The sequence below is a fragment of the Pyrus communis genome, chromosome 16 (genome assembly GCF_963583255.1).
Source record: "Pyrus communis chromosome 16, drPyrComm1.1, whole genome shotgun sequence".
In the NCBI taxonomy this organism is placed as follows: domain Eukaryota; kingdom Viridiplantae; phylum Streptophyta; class Magnoliopsida; order Rosales; family Rosaceae; genus Pyrus; species Pyrus communis.
This window is the reverse complement of record NC_084818.1, coordinates 16,418,019-16,433,101: the sequence shown is the minus strand read 5'-3', so window position 1 is coordinate 16,433,101 and position 15,083 is coordinate 16,418,019. Positions and strand designations below refer to the sequence as shown.

The window sequence follows — 15,083 nt, the reverse complement described above, 5'->3', positions numbered from 1 at the left end:
TAAGATTTTGTTGTATCCACTAGTGTAAATATTTTAAATTGATGATCGAGATACTTCATTATATTTTTCTAGGGTCAAGGATGGTACTTGTAAAAATGCATCAAAATCCGAGTTAAAACAACCGTTAAATCGTGATTTTTCATTTCTAACCGTTGAATGTTTTCGCCCCATTATCTAATCTACGACTGTTTATTTTTGGTAATTTTTTACATATGAGATCTTGAAGTATATACAAATATGTTTGACAGTTGGATCCCGAAGTATATAAAAACAGTTGGATTGAAAATGTTAAAAAAAAGTGAAAATCATCCACCTCTATCATGCTCCTTTGGAAATAAAAGAAAAAAAGAAACGCTATGTCTTATAGGGCGTGAGAGTAGTATTTTGGTAAATTAAAGGGGCAAACCCTCACATTAGCAAAAAGGCAAGTGTGCTTCTAAATCTCTCAACCTTTTGCCAAAATCTCTCCCTCTTTCCCCCTCTCTCTTTCTCTCTTTCTCTCAAAAATTTCTAAAGTCCAGCCCTCCCCACCTTCCATGGTGTTTGAAAGCGGTTTAAGAAAAAAGGCTTAGCCATAGGGTTTAGAGCTTTGGAATCCATTACATAAAGAACTAAGAAAAGAAGAGAAATCTTAAACTAGAACAGTGGATGTGAGTGAGCTAAAAAATGGGGGAAGAAAGGGTGTTTATAAAGTAGATGTGGAGATGAATCCAACGGTAAGGATTGAAGCAGAGATTAGGGTTTTGTTTTCAAATATCTGGATATGGGAACCCTGAAATGATGAAAATTGGATTTCACTTATACTCATCATGGCTCATGCATTGAATGTTATTAGGCAATATTGTTATACAAGATAGATTTTGGACTCTGAACGTGGCCGATTTGTGGCTAAGCAGGTTCTCCACATTAATTAATATAAAAGATTGTTTCCTAGTTTACTTTAATTTATTTTGTTTTCTAGTTTTAAGAAGGCTTTTTCTGGGAAAAGGTTTGTAGTAGTATAAATAAGGCTTTTTCAGCTACTAGTGTTCTTTACACATCAATTTAGAGAACTTGGCTAGGCTTTGGCAATTCGTATTCTTCTTTCAATGTGTTTTCTATCATTTTTCTTAATAATATTTCATTTGATATTAATTATGATTATGTGTAATTAACTTTCTTTTACTAGGGTGGCCATGAGCCTTAGGATGAATATGTAGTTTTATTTAATTGTTTATGACATTATGCATGGGTACTTTGAATTATTAATCATTGTGTTTAAATTGTCTTTATGCCTTGATGCTTGATCACATTAGAATGTTTATATAAGTAATTGGATGCAATTTCTTGGAATGCCACCCGAAAAGTGTAATGACTCATGCATGTTTACATTTGATTTGAATATCACAGACTGATTACCTATTTGATATACATTCTACCTTGAATGCCACAAGTAGAATATGCATTAGAAAAACCTAACCTTCAAAGTTGCATGTGTAATTCATATAATTAGTAAAACTACATAAGATTGTTAAGGTGACGGCGGAACCCTAGTGCCTTTTAAAATGATTTTCAAAGCGGTTTTCTTTTAGTTGCATGAGAACTCTTACTACAACTACCTTGTACTGTTACAAGTATTTTGTGTGATTTAAACCATTTTTGCACAAGTACTAAAAATCCTATTACTAACTATTGCATGATATTCAATGGTTAATAAAGAAGTATATCATCATGCTTTTAAGTTTTTATATATGGTCGACTAGCTAGATTTGTACGTAACACCGGTTTGGAGTATAAATGGCAATACAAGTTTTTTATTAAAACATTTGAATGCATGTCTAGTACTTGCTGATTAGTGATATCTATAAGAGCAGTTCCACCGGAGGTGGAATAGCCCAGCACCCTGTCCAAAAGTGAGGCTAGCACCTGTCCAAGTGCTCCAGCCCGCAAAACAGCCTGGCACCCAGCCCACGCCAGGCAACAGACCAGCCCATTTCGGACAGACCCAGAAGTCGGCCTATATGGTTGGCACGTGCATCACACTCACGACTGGGCGCGAGTAGGAGACAAGGGTGCAGGAGGCGGGGCCCGCTTGTCAACCCACTTGTGTTTACCTGGATGAGGGCTACGTGGCCTTCCCCAGAGTCGTTGGATTTCTAACGGCTAGTTTTTGTAGGCCGTTTGATTTCCAACGGTAAAAAATATTTAAATTTGACTCTTAAAATGGACCGTCTGATCACAGATCAACGGTCCACCTTTTTTTCACCAAAAATAAAAATAAAACAAAAAAAAAAAGGCCCAACAGTCAGAATTTTGACCGTTGGCCACGTGGCAGCTTGTTGGCTATTGGATTTGAATATTTTTCAAATCCAACGGTCCAGATTAATTAACAATATTAAAATTTATTAAAAATTAAGAATTTTTTTTTAAAAATACAGAAAAATTTTAAAAATTAATTTTTTTATTTTATAAATACCTAACCCTCATCTTACACCTTACACCACATTTCAATATTTTCTACACTTTCTACACTTTCTACATTTGAATATTTTGTACACTTTGAGAGAAAAAAATGACTTCGTGGAAGATCATTGAAGATGTTACGTTGTGTGAATGTTGGGTTCACACTACTCATGACCCGATTACGGGTAATGAGATGGATAAGCGAGAAATGTGGAGTAAAATTACGAAAGCGTTTTGCGATGTACATGGAAAAGATGCCAGATCTAGTCAAGGTCTTCAAGGTCGTTGGAAAAAACTCAATGCATCCTTTACTTGTTGGAAAAATGTCATCTCTCATGCTTCCGGTAATCTGCGTAGTGGGACAAGTTTAGCGGATAAGGTAACAATATTTTTATTTATTTATATGCATTCCACCCACATCAATATTTTAATTTATTTAATTTCTTATGTAATTTTTATGTAATTTCTTATGCAATTTTTATGTAATTTCTTATGTAATTTTTATGTAATTTATATGCATTCCACGTGCATCAATATTTTAATTTATTTATTTGTGTTACAACCGTATTTTTTAATACTATCTTATCCCACATTTTTATAGACACTACATGCACAAGCATTCTACAATGCAAAGAACCGTAACAAATCATTCAACAAATGGGAATGTTGGCAAATTGTCAAAGATTGCCCTAGATACAAAATTGTGGCAACCGGTCCAGAAGTTGTCATGCACAGTATGGGTCTACACAGTTCGCCAGAAGCAAACACGGCCGAACAAGAAGCCAACACATTTGAAGACGCGGAAGGGACGCCTGAAGAAGTGCCGGAGACCCAACCAATTCGTGAGTCCCTCAGGCCTCAAGGTAAAAAGGCATCAAAGAAAAAAGGTAGTTCTTCCAAAAATGGCTACACTAAATATATGGAGGAACTTGCTCGCCAAGGTGAACTGAACATGGCGTGGGAAAAGGCTAGAGATGGGGAAAAAGGTACTATTATGGCAGCAATAATAGCAGCTACTGAGGCTCGTGATGCAGCGGCTGAGAGACAAATAGAAATAGTTAATCAATAGAACGAGATGATTAGAGAAGCACTTCATCGAGAGAATAAGATTCTTAGAGAAGAAAGGATGGCTCAAGCAGATTGTGACACTATGAACAAGTCTCTTGTAGGACTGTCTTCGAATTCAAAATACTTTGGACATTAGAAAAGAAAGATGTTGTGCGAAGGAGGCGTGCAAGAGATGCCGAAACAAGTCAAGGGGGTTCTAGCTACAGAAATCCGAGCACCACATATCCTAACTCCACAGACTTTGTAGAATTTCGTATTTATTTGTACTACTTTATTTAATTTGTTATGTAATTTCTTAACAATTTTAGAACTTTATTTAATTTCTTATGTAATTTCTTACTTACTTTTAGAACTTTATTTAATTTCTTATGTAATTTTTGTACTTTATTTAAACATTTGAATAAGATTACATAAACTCACCAAATAAACTTTAAAAAAAAAACACCAAATAAAATTACATAACCTCACCATATAAACTTAAAAAAAAAAAACACTAAATAAGATTACTTAAAAAACAATACACTTTATTCTTCAACCATAAGCCTTATTTTAATTATCTTCACCGTCGTGCAATCTCCACTGGTGGTCAATCAAGTCATTCTGGCGGGTTATGTGCTAGTATGGCTCTTGCAATGAAGTGTACCGCATAACGATCAATTCATTGTAACGTCCATCTCGTTCCAATGACTCGTGTTGCACGGGATCTTTGGTCCGGTCATGAGCATAGTAGATTTGTGTTCTTGAGTTGTTCATCGGATCCGGCTCATATTCATTGACGGCATCATAATCATACTCGCCTTCAACAATCATGTTGTGGAGAATAATACACGTCATCATGATGGATCGAAGAGCCTCGACATCAAACATTCTAGCTGCAGCCCTGACAATCGTCCAACAAGCTTGCAGGATACCAAAACACGCTCGACATCCTTCCTACACCCCTCTTGACACTTTGCGAAGTTTTTTTCTTTTTCACTCTGTGGATGTGGCACTGTTTTGACAAATGTTGAACACCTTGGGTAAATGCCATCTGCAAGGAAGTATGGTACCTCGTATTTATTACCATTAACCCAATATGTGCATCTCGGCCCATTTCCTTGTAGCAGTTCGTCAAACACTGGAGATTGGGTAAGGACATTTAGGTCATTCTGAGCTCCTGGAACACCAAAAAAAGCATGCCAAATCCATGTATCAAATGAAGCCACCGCTTCCAAAATGATGCTTTTGGCTCTTTTTCTGTTGCCATAAGCTCCTTGCCACGCACTTGGACAGTTTTTCCAAGTCTAGTGCATGCAGTCGATGCTTCCAATCATGCCAGGGAAGCCTTCGCATGTCCCTTGGTGTGGGTTTCTGAAGGTACTCATTGGTGTAGAGGGCTTCAATTGCAGAGCAAAACCGCATCAGGGACTCCAGAACAGTTGTTTTTCCCATCCTTGCGATCTCATCCACTTGATCTGCAGATGCTCCATATGCAAGCATTCGTAAGGCAGCCATAATTTTTTGCTCAGGAAGAAGACTTAGAACATGAAAAGTATCCTCTTTTTGCACAAAATATGGATCATGGTTGCAAACAGCACTCATGATTTTATCGAACAAACTTTGTTGCATTCTAAACCGACATCTAAAAACATGATCAGGGAAAATGCTGTTGGGAATAAAATAATCTTCCAAGAGATCATTACCTCGTCTTTCCCTTCTTCTATCGATGTTTGCCGCACGTCTGGGTTTGGCTATATGACCCATAGCTTCCATGATACGGTGGGAATGTGAGGCCCTCCGCCTTCTATGGTGATCATCCTCATCCTCCTCCATTGCGAAGGCCTCATCTCCACCTCCACCTTCGTCAAGATTGACCAATTGTTCCTGTTATGCCAACAACCATTTCTGCTGCTCTTGCAACTGTTTATACACTCTCCTTGAAGAAGACATTGTAAGAACTCAAGAGTGGAAAACGATAAAGAAGGATTTTGAGCTAAAAAAAAGATTTGAGTTTAGTGTGAGGATGGATGTAGGGATGTAGGGTTTATATGGACAAAAAAAGAAAAGATGAGGTTCTGGACAATGTCACGTGGCACTACGTGATTGGTTGAAAATCTTATCTAAATCTTGGCTAAATTATTGTAAACAGGAAGTGACACGTGGTGCGTCGGGATTGGTTGAAATCTTATCAGAAATCTATCTACAAAATAGTACGTTCGGATAATGACATGTGGCGTGAGAAGATTGGTTGAAAATCTTATTGAAATCTTGCCTAAATTATTGTAAACAAGAAGTGACACATGGCTTGTCAGGATTGGTTGAAAATCTTAGCGGAAATCTATTCACAAAATAGTATGTTCGGATAATGACACGTGGCGTGACGTGACAAGATTGGTTAAAAATCTTATCCGAAATTAAAACTATTTTTTTAATTTATTATTTTATAAAAATATTATTAATATTTTAAATGGACTGGGTGCCAACGCATTTTATAGGAGTGGAGATCATTTGTGCTAGCGCATTTTTAGACTGGGTGCCAGCACATTTTTTTAGGGGTGGAGATGCTTTGGCCTATTACTGTTCATTATGATCTATTATTGTTCACTGAAGTGGATAAATAGGCTGGGTGTTGGCGCAAAGTCTTTAGGGTTGGAGTTGCTCTAAACAAACAGTTTTGCCTGGTCCTTACTATAAACAATTAATACTTTCTTTAAGGATTCTGTTCAAACATATACGTACTAAATCCAACCACCTTCGAGCCTCAATAGAGCAAATTGCGAGCAAAAAGTACTATAATCTATATAGAACTTCAAGTTGGTGTGATGCTGATCATATTCAAAGTCATTTCTTTACATTTTGGTTTGCTTCGACGATTTTCCCAATCATTAAAGCATTAGAAAAGGTGGGAAAGATAAAAAGTATAATCAAAATAGGTGTTAGGGAAAGGGGTGTGCTATCTACATATCCCTTTTTACTTCTCACGCACTTATTAATTTATATCATTTGATTTTCTTCAATTCATCGAACCTGACGGCCGAAAATTAGAAGGATATATGAGAAATAAAAAGTGGAAAAAACAAACAAACAAACAAACAAACAAATCATATCATGGCGCCGGTGCATGATGCTTGCCATGATCCTTTCAACGCCATCAAAGTTTTAGGGTTTCGTTTGCTGAGCTTCTCTAAAACTAAATAATTCATATTTAAAAAGTTCATATCTCAAAATTTTCTCAAGAGATTCTTTACTTTATTCATCGTTTGTGTTTAGGTATTAGGTTCAAAACTTAGCTATTAGGTTCAAAACTTAGTTATAATTGGCGGGGAGGCTCCTGATAATACATAGAGACGCAATAGAATATAACGTGCGTTTTTTATATTCTTATTAACAGTCTCCACTTATATATGTAACTTTTGATATTCGTATTTTAGTATTGAAGCATTGATTTCTATCATTTTGCTTATGAATAGAAGTATGATTTGAATGGACCCCTTCTATCATTCTGATTCTGCCTTATCTAGTTGGGAAAGCAAAATCACTTGAAGGTGATAATATATGAATGGTGGCTGAAAATGAGATTTTCAAATTAAAAAGGTGATGCATCACGAAAATTAATACTTTTTTTTAATAAGATTATATGATAAACCATGTACGCTCTTAATTAAATAATTCTACTTGATGAAGAGCATAAATTGAGCCAAAATATCTCTAAGTAGGATGTGCTGAAAAAATTTGGTTTGTTTACAAACGATATCATCATCTAAACTACAAGGAGAGATATTTGAACATGGTACCTCGGTTGTACGAGCGAATGCTCGATCTTAACCAAGTGAGCTAGTGTTTAGGTTTATTCTATTTGTTTGAGTATTTTTGGTATTTTGTATATTAGGGTTTTTGTGGGTTTGGCTATTATTTATCTTGCTTCTAACTCAGTTTTATAATTAAGTCACTGTAGTCGTCTAGTATGCAGTTGTCGTGACTATCTTTTTTACAATTAAATTGTATTGGTATTGTTTAGTCAGTTTATTATTCAATGTCGATTTATTTTTCCATTTGTAGTGAGTTTGTTACTCTTCTTCTGTTTTTTGCACTATTTTTTTTAACCGGATGTACAATGGGGACATTTTTATTGTTTTCGCTAGGGCCCATGAACCGACCCCCAAATCTGGAGGCAAAACAAATTCTTTATTCTTCTTTTTTCATTATTTGGGTATCCATGAATATTCTGACCTTATTTTATTGTTGGAAAGGAAAACATTATTTTGTATCTTTTCATACCATTACAGTAAAGCTTGAGGATTGAGAGTGGTCGAGTAATATAAGACATGATAGAACTATATAATAATTACACGTGCAATTTGCATGAATAGTTCTTCACTGAAAGGAATATATACAAAAGGGTTGAAGACTATAATTTGTAATACAAATTAATGAAGGCGGATAGAAGCAAAATACACGTATTCTTTAAACAGTGCTTAACGTTTTACTAATATTAGGTGCATCAACCAAATTAAGGCATGAACGACTTCAAATATATATTATATGTATGTATACATTCATCCTCGGCTGTTACGGTGTGACATTCAACAGCAGCTAGCTTAGAGCCGACATGAGAATTGCAGACGTAGAAGCTAAGTGCATGCAAAATTCATGCAATATTCGTTTGGGTTTATGCTTTAAAAATTTTGGCCTCACCGGGAAAGGGATCTGTGGCTCAAAGACGTGTTATCTCATCCAGCCATTTTTCATCAACTAGGCATATATAACAAAGTCGAAAGTTTCAAGACATGGTTTGGGACAGGTGGCAGTTATTTTCCCTTTACCTGTCGACTGCCATTTGTAGTTTCGAATACGTTGATGACAAATACATGTCTTCGAATTCAAATAAAGATTTCGAGAATCAAATGTTAATATCACTTTTGATCGAATTTTGAATTCAAATCAAGGTTTAGTAGTCTGAGAAAGTTCTTATATTAATTCTCATTTTGTCCAATTTGTATGTCTAATATGATTTGTAAGCCAGAATTGTTGACCAAAATTCATTTCAAAATCATCAGAAGTACGACGTTTTCAACTTGTAGTTAGGAAGCTGAATGACAGGTGCCGATACTGGAACCATCAACAATAAACATGGAATATAAATCACTCATAAAAAAAATGAAGCCTTACATTTTTAAGAGCGATTTCTGGGCCTCCACACCAAAAAGAGGTCGATTGGTTCTGATCAGATGCTCTAATAATATAATGGTATCAAATAAGTGACACCATCCATCAAATAGCGCACAAATATGAATATAAAAAGATACATGTGCAATTTGCCTCATTATAAACCAAAATGTTCAAAGTTACCTGCTTAAATTGTGACATACCTATAAGTCATAGCTTAATTAGAATATGATTATTCAATTCAAATCAATGAACTAGGGCTGCGCATTTAAAAAACAAAACCGACTGAACCGCGCAAACCGCACTGGCGGCTTAGTTTGGTTTGGTTTTTTTTAAAAAAATTCAATGGTTAAACTGAACGCACCGATCTTAATCGGTTTGAAAATCGGTTCTCAAAATTTGGTTAACCGAACTGGCTGCATATATTTAATTTTATTTTTTAATCATAATTAATACGTGTAATAATATAAATAGTTAGTTATTTACGAGTTACTGTGTTTCCACCACATGAAAACAAAACCTGATTAGTTTAAGAGTCCATTTGGAGAAGAACAGGGGGAGGTGCCTTCCTTGGGTTGCTTCATTTGTGTTTTCGTTTGAGCAATCACTTATATTGGTGCTACGCTTAGTAGCTTTTGGGAGAGAAATTTTTTAAATATTTTTGTCTTCACACAAACCGAGAACCGACCCAAACCAACCTATCAATGTCGGTTTACTTCGATTTTAGACCCAGCTTAGTCCGTTTCAGTTTGCAATTTTGGCCCAACTGACTAGGTCGGTTTGGTTCGATTTTGGGCCAAAACTGACCCAAACCAACCCACATCCACCCCTACAATGAACAATTAATAGTTTGACTCAAAAATCTTTTCTATGGTTGGGTGAGAAATTTTCAAAGCTCTCAAAGATGTGTTAGGGATTTGAAAATTCCTACTTGGGAACAGTCATTTACCCCTCTAAGATGCCTTTGCAATGCTCATGAAAAACATTTCTGCTATATTTGGAGCATTTTAAAGGTATGTAAGCAGGGATTTGTAAAGGCCTCAGTCCAATAGTAATTATTTTCGAATCTCTTTTACATTCATTTGCAATGCTTAGGGAAAATTTTTATATATAACCCCCTTCATCTAATATTTGGTAATCTATTTCTTAATAATTTGAGAATCTCTACTCTAACCCAAGCATAGTTATAAACATAAATAGATTGACGGCTTTCATTTACAGTGGGATACTATCAACGTAAAACGGCCACATTTTCTAAACCTTGTTAATATCACCCACTTTTAACAGAATACTTCGCACTTCTTTGTCATCCTTTCTTGCTTCTTGTCATCAACCTAAGTGTATGGATGTGCCGTGTTGTTTGTGTTTTCTATGATATATCTGATCCATACATAATATCATGAAAAATAGATAAAAATTTTTTACCTGCTGCTTAGTATCGCCAACAGGTCTAAAAAAAGTATCTAAAAATATCAAATTTAGATATTTGCATCCTGTCGAAGTAAGGAACCATAGCATATATGTTTGGAATATATTATAACTAACTCCGTTGAGTTCGCCGCCATAGAACTTGACAGTTACACCTACTTGTTTGACACTATACTTAGATTCTACCCTTCTAAAGAAACATCGACTCTAACAATTCCATCACCGTCTACCAAAACAACTGGAAATGTTTCAAAAAAAAAAGTAGGCGTACGACATACAAAAAGTTCGCGCCCCTTTTTATCTCTAAAGATAGGATGTCCTAACCACCCAACAACTATTCCATCCCCGTTGTCCATCCCGATCTGAATAACCCCCCGTATGCCAGATTATTCCCAATGTAATCATATAAAAAGCTAATTTTTGGGAATTTTAAACCAAACTTCGGATAAACTTTGATTTTCAGCAAACCCAGCACCAATTCTTTAATATATTTCTTGTTGGAAGTATTCTTCATCCCATTGACAACGAGATCGGGCCAGTCGGTATCGAACCTGTTGTCATCAAAACAATAAAACTAACGGATCAAAAAAATAGAAAAAGTAATACAAGATCTCGAAAAATATGAAACAAAGACCAAGTTTGTTGGTCTAGTCGACCTTAACGAAGAATCATGATGCACAAGTAGTAGAAATTTGAAACAACAAATGAATAAATATATTGAGGATAATACTTGAATTCTTGCGGGGAATGCACTTATTTCATCCTTTGTTAAAAACATATTTTACTGTATTATAATCGGAACGTTTATTTTTTAATATTCATTTAATGATTATTCTTATTAAAAAATTATTTGAATTGGAGATCATTTGATAATCAAAATGTATCAAATAAATAGATAGTTTATCTTGAATATGTTATTTAGTATTCACATTGTCAATTTATTTCATACATTTAAATGCATAAACGACCGCCAATTCAAATGAGCTTCTTTTAGGAATGGTCTTCAAATGAAGATAAAAAATTGAAAAGTTCCTATTATAAAATTTATACAATGAAGATAAGGTAATCGTAAAATGTGAGATATGTGAATTTCACATGAATTTGCATTAATACTTAAAAGATTACGTCCTCTATCATGATTTGAATATCATGTACTCAAATTAATTTTCATTAACTTATTTGTATCATGTATGTTAGATCCCACATTGCCCAGAGGAGAGGATCCTCTATGCCTTATATGTACATGCCCAACTCCATATAGCATGAGACCTTTTGGGAGCTCACTAGCTTCAAGTTCCATCGGAACTTCGAAGTTAAGCGAGTTCGGACGACCGCATTCCTAGGATGGGTGACCCACTGGGAAGTTCTCGTGTGAGTTCCCAGAAACAAAACTGTGAGGGCGTGGTCGGGGCCCAAAATAGACAATATCATGCTACGAAGGAGTCAAGTCCAAGATGTGGTGGAGCCCGGGTCGGGATGTGACAATTTGGTATCAAAGCCAATCCTTGGCCAGAAGTGTGCTGACGAAGGCATCGGGCCCCTAAGGGCAATGGATTGTTAGATCCCACATCGCCCAGGGGAAATGATCTTAGATGCCTTATATGTACATGCCCACCTCCATATATCACGAGGCCTTTTGGGAGCTCACTGGCTTCGGGTTCCATCGGAACTCCGAAGTTAAGCGAATTCGGGCGAGAACATTCCCAGGATGGGTGATCTACTAAGAAGTTCTCGTGTGAGTTCCGATAAACAAAACCACGAGGGCATATTGTGCTACAGCAGAGTCGAGCCTAGGATGTGATGGAGCCCGGGTCGGGATGTGACAATTTGGTATTAGAGCCAATCCCTGGCCGGAAGTGTGCCGACGAGGTGTCGAGCTCTTAAGGAGGTGGATTGTTAGATCCCATATCACCCAAGCGTGAAGATCCTCTAGGCCTTATATGTACATGCCCACCTCCATATAGCATGAGACCTTTTGGGAGCTCAATGACTTCGGGTTCCATCGGAACTCCGAAGTTAAGCGAGTTCAGGCGAGAGCATTCCCAGGATGGATGATCCACTGGGAAGTTCTCGTGTGAGTTCCCAAAAACAAAATCGTGAGGGCGTGGTCGGGGTCCAAAGCAGACAATATCGTGCTACGGCGGAGTCGAGCTCGGGTCGGGATGTGACAATTTGGTATTAAAGCCAATCCCTAGCCGGAAGTGTGCCGACGAGGGCATCAGATCCCTAAGGGGGGTGGATTGTTAGATCCCACATCGCCCAGGGAAGAGGATCCTCTATGCCTTATATGTACATGCCCACCTCCATATAGCATGAGGTCGTTTGGGAGCTCATTGACTTCGAGTTCTATCTGAACTCCAAAGTTGAGTGAGTTCGGGCGAGAGCATTCTCAAGATGGGTGACCCACTGGGAAGTTCTCATGTGAGTTCCCAGAAACAAAACCGTGAGAGCGTGGTCGAGGCCCAAAATGGACAATATCGTACTACGGCGGAGTCGAACCCGGAATGTGAGGAAGCCCGAATCGGAATGTTACATTTAGCTACTAATTCATATGTATCTGAGAATATCATATTTTGGATTGCATATTAGATATATTAAGTTCAACAATTATGCATGCTTCTATGTCATTTGATATAAATCAATTATTTGTTAGGCTCAAAGAACTCCATGTATGAGTAGACGCATTGATCTTTGTGCTTCTCCCCCTTATTCCAATAACATTTTATTATAGGAAAACAGTACTCAAGTTAGACAAGGCACATTGCATGTTCTGTTGATCTCAAGCATTTACAAACCGTGTGCTATATAAAGTATAAGGAATAAAAAAATGTTTCATCAACAACTAGTTGATTAAATTCACCTCAATTCATTTCATATTCCCAAAAATAGCTTTTCTAGTCAAGCAAATATTCAGCTCGTGACCTTGCACAACATGAGTTCATACGACAAACTATAGACCAATAATTCAAAACTCAAACTATGTGCGCGAATGTGATATACATACATACATACATACATACATATATATATACATACATACATACAGATATATATATATATATATATATATATATATATATATATATATATATATATATATATATCAAGCAAATATTCAGCTCGTGACCTTGCACAACATGAGTTCATACGACAAACTATAGACCAATAATTCAAAACTTAAACTATGTGCGTGAATGTGATATATATACATACGTATACACACACACACACACAAATATAGAGGAAACCTTTAAGGGAAGGGATTTTCATTTTATTTTTTAAATAGGGATTAGTTGTGGAGTCCACATCACATCGAACTTTAACGATCCGAATTATCTATTTTTCAAGTTGTACCTCATAGATCATCCTTGCAAAATATTAGCTAAATCGGAAATATTTAACACATCTAATTAAGTTCAAAGAAATGAACGAATACTTTGTTATATAAGAAACAATGAAATTTGATATTGATAATTAAATAGGCAAATGGTTTTGGATTGAATTAAATTTTTGTACGGATAATCTATGAATTGAGACTTACAAAATAAACGATTCGGATCATTGAAATTTAATGTGAAGTGAGCCACACACCTAATCCCTATTTTTTTTTCAAAAAATGAAAATCCCCATATATATATATATAAACACACACACTCCCTAACCTATATGCGTATGACATATTTGGATAGAGTATATATGTGACCTATATTCTCTTGTACACTTTTATTCTGGATTCCTCCAAGTACCATCGTGAATGGCTTTGCTACTTAACATGTGGCTCTTGATGTAGCCCCACGTATCACGACACAATCTTTGCTGGTTTCCACGTGGAAACATCTGATATTTGTCTGTGACTATGAGAAAACCAAGCCAATTAAGGTGACAATAATAGGTTCAGGGTTACTTGGGCACACGAGAGGTGTCTGGGCTGGAACACAGCAGAGTGCATCGCTATTCTCCCTATATAGAGTATAGACCGCATTCAGACACGTCGGTTCCGAGGCCGTTTATGTTAGGTCCTGTAAATTCTGATTGTATTTTTAGACTTTTACTGAAGGAAACATCATGAAGATAGATGATATTGGATCTGTAAATCACAGAGCATAAGTCATGCTCTTGTTGCTGGTATATTCATCTCACAACAGTACAAAAATAGCCGCTAGGCCTTTGCACGAGAGAGAAGAGAGAGAGCGCCTATGAGCTCATCTCAGGCTATTCAAAAGCAATGCCTTATAAGACAAGGCCGCTTGCTCACATCTGACCTAATAGCTATTCAACGCGAATGAAGTGAAATTTCATTTTGATGTGTTTGGATCTTTGATGGACCACTGGGTTCTTTGACATAGCAATTAAGGGTGTATTGTCACAGCTTTAGATGGCTTGAGTTGTAATTTCAGAAGAACTCATGTACTCAACTTCGATTGTGAAGAGTGGCACGTGTTTGATATTTCATTCAAACACCATCAATTTACTTATAAGACCCCACATTTGAATACAAATGTATGACTAGGCTGCCTAAAACTGAGAGAATAGACATGATATGCATTGAGTGAAGTGTCTTTTGGACTTGAACTTACCCTAGTGAAAACATATCGGGTTTACTTGGTGACACAGTGGATGCGGAAGATCTTGAACTGTTCACCACAGTAGTAAACCGAGAAAATATGCTACACACATATTATGTTTGCCACACTTCAATTCATACAGTTGTGTTTATTTTGGCCCTAAATAGATCCCAGATTTCTTAGGAGCTTTAGAGAATTTAGTCATTTCAATTCTCATAAATGCGGCCCCATTTACTCCAATATAGGTGACATTAATTATGAATGGTCTACCATATTCCTCTTGATAACAAGATATTAATGTTATTAAATGTATAAAACATAACCCCTCAAACTTCAACAGACAGCACACACTTTATCATAAGAATGAGGAAGTTGTGTGTTCAACTTTTGAATCAAACTCAACCAGTTTGCCTAATGAACCTAGACCATGGGATC

At 36.4% G+C, this 15,083-nt stretch overlaps 1 protein-coding gene across 1 annotated transcript; it reads right to left on the bottom strand.

The window, feature by feature from the left end:
* Nucleotides 1-4,125: 4,125 nt before the first annotated feature.
* LOC137719888 (uncharacterized) lies at nucleotides 4,126-5,091 on the bottom strand. The gene is made up of 2 exons (XM_068458881.1): nucleotides 4,775-5,091; nucleotides 4,126-4,390 (listed from the first exon to the last, which is right to left on the bottom strand). Exons 1-2 carry the CDS (start codon nucleotides 5,089-5,091, stop codon nucleotides 4,126-4,128), a joined length of 582 nt encoding a protein of 193 aa, XP_068314982.1.
* Nucleotides 5,092-15,083: the final 9,992 nt, after the last annotated feature.